Source organism: Syngnathus acus, chromosome 17 (assembly GCF_901709675.1).
Source record: "Syngnathus acus chromosome 17, fSynAcu1.2, whole genome shotgun sequence".
Classification (NCBI taxonomy): domain Eukaryota; kingdom Metazoa; phylum Chordata; class Actinopteri; order Syngnathiformes; family Syngnathidae; genus Syngnathus; species Syngnathus acus.
The window spans coordinates 7,905,486-7,918,706 of NC_051102.1; the positions used below are offsets into that span (position 1 = coordinate 7,905,486).

A 13,221-nucleotide genomic window follows, 5' to 3' on the forward strand; every position below is an offset into this window, starting at 1 on the left:
GATACAATATACATTATTTAATCCATCCCTGTTATGTGACTGAATATTATAGAAAGATGGTATAATAAATGATTTTCAAAGACACCTACGGTCACCTAGTCTATGATGCATTCGGGTTGTTTTTGCCAGCACTAAAGCAATTTTCTTGGCTGCTAATCAGACGTCTGTTACATTTTACCCAGTTCATCCTGTGGGAAATTACTTCCAAGTTTCAGTTCATTGTTTAGGGCTCCCACAGTATCATTACTATTTCGGACCACTCTTGGCAGCTCGCTTATCTTTTCCCAGGAAAAAAATAGCTAACAATCGGCCTCCTAACTAGCTGCATAAAGAGACCTAGTTAGCGAATGCCAATGAACACAGCTGAGCACTTAGCGCAGAAAGAGACACTTATTTCCCTCCGGGGTTTGAGGAGTAAAACAAATGATTGTAGGATTTGTGTTGTACAGAAACAAACAAATGATTCTGGAATGCAGCACCGTGTCTGCTGGATGGTTCATGAATCAAACCCTGTTACAAGACGCCTTTGGAGGGGATTCGCAAATTGCCTCTGCTTGTACACATCTGGCCACTAAAGATAAGATGATACAAATTTTGGTCAGGATGCGCTTTATTGCATCAATCATGCATCTAAACGCATGGGGATCCTCCCCAGAGGTCACCAGACTGATACGCGGCGGACAGCGACGATGTAAGATTCCAGTAGGCCCAAACGTATGACCTAATACCAAGGGAACATTCCTGAGAAAAGTTTTTCTACTACGCCACAAACAGCAAGATAACCTGTAGGATCTAACGGAGGCTGGTACCTTCGTAGGTTGCACGATACAAATCCAAATGTCGTTTCTTTTGGCATTTCACGACGCAAACAAAGATTGTCAAAATAAGCATTGGGACATTTGTGAACAAGAAAAAAAATTCACATTTAATTGATATCAAACAGGAGTTGAATTAAATATCAGCTGACAAAGGGCTCTTACAAAAGAAATAACATGAATCTAATCAGTGCCGCAACAACCTTTGAATTTTTTTTTTTTTTTTCAAACAAATAGTTCCATTAATAAATTAACAAGCGTTAAAGAAAGATAAGTGTCCACAAACAAAAAGTCTGGGTGACACATTTCCTTCAGAGTTGTCCATGAAAGCAAAAGCACTTCACAAGCAGAGACGTGAGCGTATGGATTCAAATCTCTCCCCAAATACTGTTTTTTTTTCTTCTTCTTCTTTTAAAACATATTTGATCATACAACAGGTCAAGTGTGAGAGGCAATAAAAGCACATTTTCTCTGTTTTTATTAACCCTACATGAAGACATCTATTAACATGAAAGAGGGGTTAACTTATGAATGGTTGCCTTTTTTTTTTTTAACTACTTTTTTAAAACATTTTCCTATCTTTTACACGAGTGGTACAGCAAAATATAAATTCTTCAGCTGTTACTTTGACAAGTTAATTGTGCAATAGAGAAAATATAGTAAGGCCTGAGTCGGAATTAGTGGGTTCATTACTTTACAATCGCAACTGTGGAGTTTGTCTAGAACAGTGGTTCTTAACCTTGTTGGAAGTACCGAACTTGCGCATTCACAGAACCCCTCTTTAGCCAAAAATTAAAAAAAAAAAAAAAATCAAATTCAAGACATAGATGTTTTTTTTACTGGTGCACAAAATGAGCCTTGCATGATCATCACCTTATTCAAAGAACAAAACCAACACAATGCATGAACTCAACAAATGACATACCTGCAAATCAGTGTGCCTTTGCGAGACCAGTTCAGATATGCATTATCACGATTTTACACGATAAATGTGTGTTCGGACCCCCGCAGTGGAGGCTCTGCCGAACCCCTGAGACCGACTTGGGTTCGATCGAACCCAGGTTAAGAACCACTGGTCTGGAAAGAGCCTGGTTTATGAAAGCCAACTACTCCTGAGTCATGACTCCTTGAACTGTGACGTGGAACGGAATGTAGCCAACCGAGAAATACCCTGACTGAGGAACAAGGAAGCATCCACAAATAAAAACAAACAAGATGTCACATTTTGTATAAAACAGGTTCGCCAGACGTAGTTTCCAGCGCAGGTCTTTCTTGAGAACATGAACATCCGCCCATCACGATGGATCTTGCAACGTTTCTGTCTTGGAGGACCAGGTTGTAGATCGTGTGGTGGAGCAGAAGCTTGATGTGCGTGGTGTCCTGTGTCGTGATTATCGGCACACACCGCACACAGTAAGAGCAAACTTTTTTTTTTTATGTGTGTGGTCTGTAACTGAAAAAAACAATCTTGCAAGAGTTGCCAAATTGGTGTCTGTGCATCTCCATAGTCTGTCAGCGAGGTGTTCACAGTTCACGTTTAGGCCTCAGAAGAACTTCTCGAGTGTCAACGAGTTCCATGTGCAAACAAGAAAAATGTCAGCGACTCATTCCTTTACCCACCCCGACAACGTCTCAGCTTCCCGGGGCGCTTGAGGAGTGCGGAGCCGGACTCTGCAGCTCACCTGACATCAACTGATAAGACCTGCCCACTCGGGGTTTGAGCTCAGAGGCTGGTGATGATCTGCATCTGTCCGTCGCCGTCCCCCTCTTGGGTGGCGGGCGGCGGGGGGACAAAGCCGTCACTGGGCGCTCGGTTTATGTGGTAGTAGGACAGCGGGGGTGCGTCGGCGAGCTCGGGCATGCTTTTATGGTACGCGTCCTCGCCGTCGCTCCGGGTGGAGGGGGAGAGCTCGTCCTCGTCCTCCTCCTCGGGCGGGTACGGTGAAGCGGAGGGCGAGTCCCTCAGGTTGGGCATGCTGGTGTAGAGCGAGTCTCTGTTGTTATTGCTCGCGTCCTCACCTGGCGCGGAGGTCTCCACCTGGCCCTCCAGCTGCCTGGGAGCCTTCTGGGCATTGTAGAGCAGGGAGTGAGTCCTCTGGGGCAAGAGCGGGGCCTCGAGGGCCTCCTTGTGGTGGTGGTGCAGGAGAACCTCCAAGGGTGCGTGGCCTTCCCGCCCGATTCCTCTCTGCGGGGACGACGCCTCGACGTGATCCACCTCGATGGCGTCGTCCTCGCTGCCGCTTCCGCCTCGGTCCACGGCCGCCCTGGTCTGCGGGACCAGCGGCGGGGTCGTGTTCCGCTGGACGTCGCCGCGGCCTCTCGGGACAACGCGAGGCCGCAGGTTGTTGTGCACGATCTCGGATATGATCATCTTCTCAAAGGCGACGTCGTCCAGGTTGAGCCCCCTCATGTCGGGCGGGGGGGCGCGCACGCCAACGGTTTCATAGTCGTCCTCTCGCAGGGAGTAGCTGTTGTTGAAGTTGCCGTTGAGGGGGAGGGTGTCCATGGCGCTGATGTCCCTGCTGTTGCTCAGAGACTGCTGTCCTGCAACAAATGACAGGAGGGAACACGCAAGATGACATTTTCTGCCTTCTAACTAACAACAGCATAAATAGACCATCGGCATGGACTTGATACTGCTCAGGACACTTGCTGGCTTATTTTCATGACGACCCGATTAGCTCCAAAACAGGTTTCCACTATGGCGAGAGCCAGTCTATTGCCACATCCACAAAATCAAGGGTATTTTTAAAAAGTACTTAAAAATATCACGTACAGCACATTAGAAAAATATATTAATTAAATTTAATAATACCTGATAAAAAATGAAACTAATTGATCATATATCCATCCATCCATCCATTTTCTGAACCGCTCAGTCCCCACGGGGGTCGCGGGAGTGCTGTATAATAATATTTAATTTGACACGTACAGATGTCGATGTGCATAATTATTTAAGATCTTTGAGATGTGTTCTTTGGCTTCTAATAGATTTAGTCAGCATTTTGTATTATTATTATCATCATATAAACATAAGCAGACAACAACAGAATCATAAAATATATCAGGAGGGAAAAAATACCCATGTGTTTGTGGACATGAGCTAAAAGTTGATCCCGAACAATATCTGTGTCATGACGAGAGATGGCATGACGAGAAGAAACACAAAGCAGCGCTACGAGAACAACACAGCAGCACACAAAGCAGCCACAGACACGCTGAACAAAGAAAGAGAAAAAGCACAAGTGAGTTGAACATTAACAATGAATAAAACATTCCACCTCTTCCAAGAAGACAAAAAAAAAAAAAAAAAAATGAGCGGTGTGGAACACAGATGGCCCGCCACCTCTGTGCACCCCTCCACAATAAACCACACACACACACACGTTACGACACACACGCAGGCACGGTGCAATGACTCACTTTGCCACCACTCACATCAAGTGTGTCTGCTCAGGCTATCAGGCCTAAGCACAGCTGATGTGCAACAAAACAACAAAACAAAAAGAAAGTGGGAAAACAAAAAGACGCCGTTTTTTAAAATTGCAGCGGAAACAACAAAATTACTCAAATCAGACACCAAAAAGCAGGAAAAGTCAAATTCAGTCGGCTTGTGTCCTTTGAATAAAAGATAATAAAAGGCTTTGTTCGGATTTTTCTGCGTGTGCGTGTGATGGACACTTTTAGAGGAGGACAAAAGCAAGGACGACTGAATCCTAGACTCAGCAGGTGAAGGAAAAAGCTCAGCGGCAAGCACACGTCTGCTAGCGTCAATTATTCCAAGCTCCAAACTCTTACTTTTGATTGACACATGACTTTTGCCTTGCTTTATATAAGACACACATGTACACACACATACACACACGCGCGCACAGACGGAGTTCATTCGCCTTTGCCAATGTCAAATTCAAGCACCTTCGAGAGCCGGTTTGAGAGCTTTATATTTATATAACATACAACACTGCAGCAGTCATTTTGGCAGGAAACGGTAACTCCAGCTATGTAACATGGGAACTCACTGTTTTTTGATATGAAATATGACTTTTCAAAACTTTGTTTACATTAAAAGGATGCTAGCTGTAATTGAAGAAAAATTTGTGAACACAATAGATTAAAATGATTTTTTTTTCACCCAAAAATGTTCTTGTAAGTTTTTATTTATAGCACCAAAAAAATTAAAAACTAAAAATATACAATTGCAATAATTAACGAAGTACAATCAAAGCGACAAACCAAGTGGAGGTTTAATTTGACATATGCGAGTTGACTATTCAGTGAGCCGTACAACAGACACACATTTAAAAAATAAATAAATAAATTCCGACCTTGAGAAGGCAGCTTGATTGTTTTGTTTGTTGCTGCTGTTGTTGTTTTCCCGAGCACTTGAGCTAACCTTCATACTTTCGCTCTAGTTTGATGTACTTTGATTTCACGCGAGGATTTTATGGGGCGGCGACACGGCCTTTTTTTTTGCGAGGAGCTGACATTTTAGCGGCGGCTAGCCCGGCGGAAAAAAAAATCAAAGAAAATCAAAGAAAAATATGAAAAGATGACAGCAAGCAAACATGAAAGGGATTTCTTCGAAGAACAGCTAAGGGATGAAAAAAGGAGCACAGAGGTGGAAAGAAATCGGGTGATTATTGGACGAATCGAAATTTGCATGTGTTCATGCACGGACAGGTATTGTCTGCTGGGAGCTTTACAGTTGGGAGAGTGCTTGGGAAAGATGAGGAACTGAATCAGTGTGGACAGCTGCACTCTGGGAATCCATCCAGAGGAAAATTCATCCAAGATGTTTGCGATACTTGTCGGGCGCGAGGAGGAACATCTGCCGAGCATTACTTAGTATTAATACACTCATAAGACATGACGATCGGACTTTTTTTTCCGTTCCCCAAAGCGTTAAATGTAACGATTACAGCAGGCCAAATGTGAAAAGAAGCTCGCTTCTCCCGCTGCGACCTTTCCTGCTTGGGAATCCGTCATTGGGTTTCCAGGAAAACACCGGTCCATATGTTAGATTGCTTCTTGATCGACTCATAAATAGGACTGTAAATGTGGCTAACGTTCCTCTAGAGGCAGGACTGAGCCACAGCTAACGTGGAAATGTTGGATCTAAATCAACCGTTGCTATTTAAATGTAGGTAATTAAATGAAATACATCGGGTTTCCAATTTACGAGAGCCACAGCAAAAGACGACATGTACGTATATATGACTTTACTACAGCGTTAGCGTGTTACGTTACGATAATGCAGGATGTAATGATTGGTTGGCTGACTCAGGCTAGAACTTAAAAACACAAAAAAAATCCTAAAAAGAACTCAAAATATTTTTGAAACAATCTAATAATTATTAGCTAACTTTAACAACGTAAAAATGATTAGCTAACTTTAATGATTAGCTAACTTAGCTAACTTTATCTACACACACGCAAATGTTTTGGAGTCAATTGATTTACTAAAAAACATACATTAAAAATATATATACCTCACTTGAATGCTATGGAAGACATTTTGTTCCAAAAAAGACTGTCTGACAGAACAAATGTTGGACATTATGGTTTTAAGCAACGCATTTGATTTCCGATGCTGCTTTTGTAGCTTTCTGACTTTGCTCCGTAGCAAGCAAATGACCGAACAGCAGACCAAAACAAAGGTTGTACTGAGTTGAAGGCATTTGTTCCACTGTTGGACTTTCATCATGCTGCTGTTGCTTTTCTCCATTCTCTTTTAACATCAAATGGGGAGAATATCTGAGGGCTACGACCGTGCGCCGGCGCTGCATCGCGCATGTCTTTTCTTCCCTCTGATTGCCCCCCCCCCTCCCCACAACTGCGGCAACGTGCAAATAGGTCAGCGCGGATACAAGTCAACATCGACTAAATAAAAGAAAACTTTACATAGTGTTTCTCGCCGCCGACCAACGATCAGTGGCGCAAATGATGACCCCCCACCAGATGCGTTAACGATCACACTTTTTCACGTCTGTTTTCCTGTTTTCAATCACATTATTCAAAAAATATTTGCGACAAATATTTCTAGATCATTTTTTTGCGCCAATTCTGAATTTTCAGATTTTTTTTTTTTTTTACTCGGCAGGTTTAAATAATATATTTTAAATCTCAAGAGTAGAGAATGAGATTTCACAGCATCTCGCGCTGTTCTTTTGCTCCACTAACGAGCAGCAAGATAGGTCTTCGTGCCTTATTCCTGTAGGTAATGCTTTGCTTGAGATGGGAGGGAAAAATAAAAGTCAGGGTTTGAGTCCATCACCAAGACTGGACTTTGCTTTGATCTCGCACACATCCATCATTACTTGATTCTCTGACTGCCAAAGTTGAATAACCGATACTACATGGAAGAAAGAAGTAAACAGCTTTTTTTTGGTGCCACAGGATAAATCAAAAGAGCCAATGGAGAAACAAAATAAAATAAAATGCTATTCAAAGACTTTTTGAAGAGAAAAAATCAGATATTCTTGTAACATTATAGACTCAATTCTTACAAGTAAAATAAAATGCTAAGATTGCTATGAATTCTTACAAGTTATCCTGTCTTATATTTTCTACAATACATTTTTTTAATTATAAATTTAACATATATGATTTAAGTGTTTTAAATGGATTGTGCTCCTCATATTATTATTATAAAAACATTTAAAAAACATTTTGGAAATTATATATTAAAAATACTTTTAGGGACACATAAGGCCATCCCCTGATTAAAAATAGCTTTTGACGAGTGTTATACTAAGTGGGTCTTTTTGTCTTCAACACGTTAGCTTGCAAACAAATGAAAAGCGCAGGCAGGCAGTGGAGGCAGGAGATGCACACCTGGAGAGTGAAAGGTCGGTGGAGAAGGAGTGTTGCACACCACCGTCTCTGCCAGCAGGTTGTTATAAGGGTTAATGTCGTGGGTACGGAGGAGGGGGTTAGTGAGGAGGTAGTTGCCCGTCATGCCTGAAATCAAAAAACAAGGAGAGCAATTTCATCCACTTCAACACACCAAATCAACTTAGTGCACTGCTAGCAAGCAAATCCCATTTAGCATGCAGCTACATTGATGTTTTAGAGACTTTCGAAAACCTTTTCAGGCCTCACCCCTGGCAAAACATCCAAATTCAAAATGAAGTCCACTTAGCATACATCGATGTTCATTTCTCTCACAATATTCTCAAAGCGTGAAATCAGGCAACCCACAAAAAACGGCTTCAAGCTGCTTAATGTTAAATCTACAAAAAAAAGAACCTTTCTAAAACTTTGAAATCAACACATACGCTTCCAAAAAAGGAGCCCACACTCGGGAAGCATAAAGACGTCGCCCTTCGCGAGACATCCCCCTAACAAGCAGTCAAACAATATTAGCGCGACACGTGTCGACAACGCGATCATCCGCAGCGTTTATGTGTAACAAATTCCTCCATACAAAAATCATCCAGCCGAGACGCAAGACAAAAACACTGCATTCTTATCACCCGCCGCATGCCGACCGTCTGTGTAAAGAATATAACGAATCATCTCGCTCATTTAGATTTAGGTCGGTGAGCTTGCTTTCGCTGCGCTGGCGTGCTTTTTTAGAAAAAAAAAGCTTGAGATTTCTAATTACGCTCCAAATCTGCAGCGGCGCAGCGGGGAGCTTTGGCAGTGTCGGCATTAATCGCCAAACACGCTCTGACCTCCGCCTGACTCACTCATCTCATCCCTCCCCTTCCCCCTGACAAGCTCTGTCGGCTCCAAATGAGTGAGAGGCCTCTCCTGTCACCAGTGCCGCCATTTCAACCCATCAGGCCTGAAATATCACGACTACTTTTTTTTTCTTCTTAAAAGATGATCCAAAAAGCAGCAGGAGAGAACAGCAGACAGCTCCAGACTTTGTGATACGCTATTGTGTGCTATTTTTGAACGCTTAAGCGAAAAAGGCGGGGAAAAAAGGGCTTTTAAAGTCTGCATCCTTCCCGCCGCCATTAAAGCGACAAACGGGATCTCAAAGAGAATAACACCTAGCGGCTTGCTTACCCTGGTTGAGGGTGGAAGTGCTGTTTATGTCTCCCGAGATGAAGGAGGACTCCGACTGCTTCCTCACCGTGTCGTTCCACATGCGCCTGATGCGGCTCTGCGTGCACACCGAGAAAGGGAGACGCCCATCAACAGTGTGTCGCCGTCAGCGTTTAAGTGCTTTAGCGTCTCCAACTTTGCGTCTCATCTAAAAATGGATAACTGAAAGATTGCCTTTTCATTCCGCAGCAATTCCCATAGGAAATCTTCAAATGGAGTTTTGTAAGCTCAAATGTGCAGAAGGGAATTTTGGAATTGTACTTAATTGCTTTAAAAATGATTATTCATAAACGACAAGTCATGTATTAGTGACAATGAAGTGCTCTTCCGCTCGATGGTAGAAGGTTGCGTTCCCACTTGTTACCATTCACGGGACAGAAGAAGCTTTTTGGTTTCACACAGAGCGAGTAAATTGAAACTAAACCGCCATTACTTAATTATATAAACCTTTTGTGACACTTTTATTTGGTTGCGCCTTGGCTCAATAAAGTTGGGGAAACTCGGAGTAATTTAGTCCATGAGATGAACGCTCTAGTCTTGGGAATTTTTTTTCTTGGTCTTGGCTGCTCCACACAGGAGCGCTAGGTGTTAAATGATACAAATTCTTTCTGCATGGCTACGCATCTAAGTGGGCACCATTTTTGCCACGACTGACCTGGGTAGCGGAAGAGTAGCGCGCCGTGGTCCGAGACGTGGCCGTCTTTACCGAGCTGTGGGGGCCCTTGGGCGGCAGGGCGCCGCAGCATCGAGATTGACGGAAACATTTGCTGTACTCTTTGCGGACCTGCGCAGGAAAAAGGACAGGTCAGGTTGCGAGCCTTCGGAAGCTTTTATCAAATGTCACCCAATAGCTCCTTAAATGCTCCTTAAAACATACATTTACCCAGACGATGATTATGGGTTGTTTTTAAAAAAAGAACAGCAAAAAAAAAAAAAACTTCAACCAAGTGTTGATTCAGTGCCAAAGCTTTAACCAGCGTTTTATTAAACAATAAAAATATTCTCCTTTCTCAGCTTGTGACACATCCACAGAGCGTAACTTGGAAATTTCAAGAGTCAATGAAGTTTGAAGGTGGCCCTGATTTCCGCCTCATTGACCTGTCGTGAGATGTGAATTCCATTTGCCAAACGTGTCAGACTTTAAATGTGAAATTAACTGGGGTAATTGGCGGTACAACTCCGAGTGCCATCAACATGTGCAAAAGTATTTTTTTTTCCCCCCACAAATTAAAGATAGAATGTCGACATTGGGTGTCATTGACACAAGCGTTACCTTCTTCTGCAGGAGGCAGTGGAAGATGAAGATGAACATTCCTTGAAGGGTGTTGAAGATGGTGAAGAGGTACGCCATCACCACTGAGGACTCGTTGAGGAAAAACAGGCCAAAGGACCACGTCAGGCCCAAAAGACAAAGCAGGACAAACGTTCCCAACACCCAGGACCTGTCCCACAGGAGCAGATGGAAAAAAAAGAATAATAATGAGACACGGTAAAGGTTTTGCTCGTGCCGCTTCCGGGAAAAGCCCGGAGGAAACGCGATCGCTCGCGAGTCAGTTTGGATGACGACTGTCGACAAGTGAGACGCCCCCGGAGAGAGCGCGCGACTCCGGGAAATCTTAGTAGGAAAAACGAGAGGCGGAATGGAGAAAGACGGCCGATTGCGTGCTCGCGACCGCATTTGAGCTCATAATCGCACAGGATGTAACCTCCCGTTTAACTTTTGTACACGCGCAACTGATTTGAGTTAGCGCCCGAATTAGAGGCGCTTAATGAGATGTGACAGCTGGGGATGAAAAGTCAAATGTGAGCCAAACAAGCTTTGATTAGGAAACCTATAAAAAGGAAAATGTGCAAAATGAGAGAAATTGGGTCATTAATCACGTCGGCTTGTTGTGATGATCGCTTTGGAGCTTTTGCTTCCTCGACGTGTGCGGTTCAACCCGTTTTCTAACAACTCCAACAGAAAGAAATCAAATCTCGTGATGCTGTCATGAACAAAAATAAAATATACGACCTGGAGACAGGTTTTTTTCTTCTTCTGATTTTGGCCTTTGTGCACTACCGCACTGACCTTGAAATTAAAAATATTCAATGCGAGCCGACTCGAAGCTTTCATGTAAGTCTCAATTAACATTATACGTCTGTTCGAACGATTTTGAAGTCCAATCCGATATTTTGTACTTTGTATGGTCGCTGTTTGACAGGAGCAGTCAGAGAGATCTGCCGGGCTGCGTTCCATACATCAACTCTGCACGACCTCGACATGAAATGGCCGCGATGCCTTCACGGTCCATATTTTAAATGCATCTTTCGGTAGCAGTGCGGTACTGTCTGTTTTTAGACTGAGCAACACCTGATCGTCCCTGAGGGATGACTCTCACCTGATCCCCCCCAGCCTGGAGGAATCGGGTGGAATGGAGGTGGATTTCTTCACCATCTTGTACATGGTCACCACCAGGAAGAGGACGTTGACCTGTCAAAACAAACACGTGTCACGCTGCAACGCGGTGCACTTAGAGTCAGACTGACTTTCGAGCACGGTGGCGGAAAGTTTACCGAGCGAAAAATTAAATACTTCAGCAGATTTTCTCGTTTAATAAGAGGTTAACGCCAGCGCTCGACCTCAGGCGGCAACATGCTTCATATGGAGGCAGCGAAAATGATCAGAAAGGCTCCAGACAAGCACTTGAGGGGAAAAGAATGAAGGTGAGGTGCCATATTTTTTCGAGCCATTCATCCCGTCATGTTTTCCAACATTCCTGGTGTCCCGGGAAGCACCGGAGGGCTCAGAGCCAGCGTGCGGAAAAGGAAAGAGACGGGCTTCAATTTCGCATAACACCTTTGAAAGGAATTCCAGCGTGCAGTATCGACTAAAAGAAACGATTCAAAATGTGATGAAGTGCCTGGCGTGACAGGAATATACTCCAACAATTGTATTCTGTATCTTCAAGCAGAGAAAGGGGGAGGCCTCCAATTTGGGGATGAATCGATTAGGGTGGAGGCCTTTATTGAACTTTTAAAAGAAAATATGCTTGGTTGAAATGCTTTAACGACGCCCAATGACCTCATTTCCAAAATGTGTCGAGAGCCCACAATTTAATTCCTTCAAGAGACTGTTCATGTGCTGCTGTTTTGGTTAGCAAATGGCTTTCCAGTGGCCTGAACCCTTTAGTGTCCATTCAATATTGTTTATGAAACGAGATCATTGATAGTAATGTACAATAGGCTTGATAAGATCTTGATATTGAGCAATTGGTTGATTAAGAGACATTTTCCAAAGACTAGCATCCGTAAATTATGAGGGGGAATTGGATAAAGCCTTCTCCTCGTTGCCGTATGACTCACTCAAAGTGAATTCTCAAATACCCTGAAATCTCCTCAAAAGCTTATTTCCTGACGAAACAAAAGGAAAGCTTGCGGGGAAAGTTAACGATCAGAAGGTGAGGCCACCGTCTTCCGGATGCTTTGTGCCGTTCCGCTGCGCTTGACTTCTGTCTGCATGATGCATTTAGGGCAGTAACGACAACAGCCCATCAAATTTACAGGAGGAGAAAGCCTTTTCGGGCTCTGAAGGTCTTTCTTACTCGTCTGCCAAATTCATCTAAAAAAAAAAAGGAACTCAGCCAATTCCGAGCTTGATTTTACAAGCTACGGACATGGCAGTTTTGTGGACGGGGTCGTCAAAAGGGACATCTGCTTGTTCATTTTGGAGAAGACACTTATCGATACATGCTGTGGATTAATTTCGGGGCCACTATTTGAGGAAATGGTATTTTAGTGAATTGAGGTTATTGCAATTTCAAGTAGAATCACATACAATGGAGTCGTCGCCGATACCAAGAACCGATACTTGTTCAAGTCTTTCAATGGTGCAAGGCATCATTTGCAGTCAAATGTATCTCATGTCTGACATCATGGCTCCTTCCTGGAAGGTATATGTCAAGCTGGTGTCATTTTTACGTATCTTGTTCCAATACTTTTGCTCAAATGATTGGGTTCAAACAAAATGTCTTTTAAATTGTGTAGCCGGCAGGGAGACAAAACACGATCCTCCGCCAAAGGTCATATTGCCCACCCACTCGCTTCTTCCATCTTGTATTCCTACTGAGCAAATGACCTTCATGCCCGTGACAACTCTAGATGAGACCACCATCCTCCTCCTCCTCCTCCTCCGAGCAAGCCTTTAAGTTGTTTCTGATTCCAAAGGATTTTTCATGGCCGAGTGGATGCCGCAGATGTCCTCGTGTCAGCGGCGCTAATGGCACCACTTGGCTTTCATGCAAATTGATCCGGAGGCGGCTTGCATAACAAAAAAAAAATAATAAAATCCATAACCTGAGTTCAGAGCTTT

General features: G+C 43.5%; 1 protein-coding gene across 11 annotated transcripts in view; it reads right to left on the bottom strand.

The window, feature by feature from the left end:
• Window positions 1–898: 898 nt before the first annotated feature.
• Window positions 899–13,221, bottom strand: part of LOC119137572 (adhesion G protein-coupled receptor L2-like) — a 68,293-nt gene continuing 55,970 nt past the window's right edge. For 4 of the 11 annotated variants that reach the window (XM_037276990.1, XM_037276983.1, XM_037276984.1 and 1 more), the window contains 6 exons: window positions 11,252–11,343; window positions 10,144–10,312; window positions 9,526–9,654; window positions 8,832–8,928; window positions 7,650–7,775; window positions 899–3,359 (listed from right to left, as the gene is read on the bottom strand). In XM_037276990.1, coding sequence (XP_037132885.1) covers window positions 2,539–3,359; window positions 7,650–7,775; window positions 8,832–8,928; window positions 9,526–9,654; window positions 10,144–10,312; window positions 11,252–11,343 — 1,434 coding nt within the window. In that variant the 3' untranslated portion in view covers window positions 899–2,538. Of the gene's footprint in view, window positions 3,360–4,238; window positions 4,293–7,649; window positions 7,776–8,831; window positions 8,929–9,525; window positions 9,655–10,143; window positions 10,313–11,251; window positions 11,344–13,221 lie in introns of all 11 variants that reach the window. The other 7 variants (XM_037276991.1, XM_037276992.1, XM_037276986.1 and 4 more) reach the window with 4 other exon arrangements.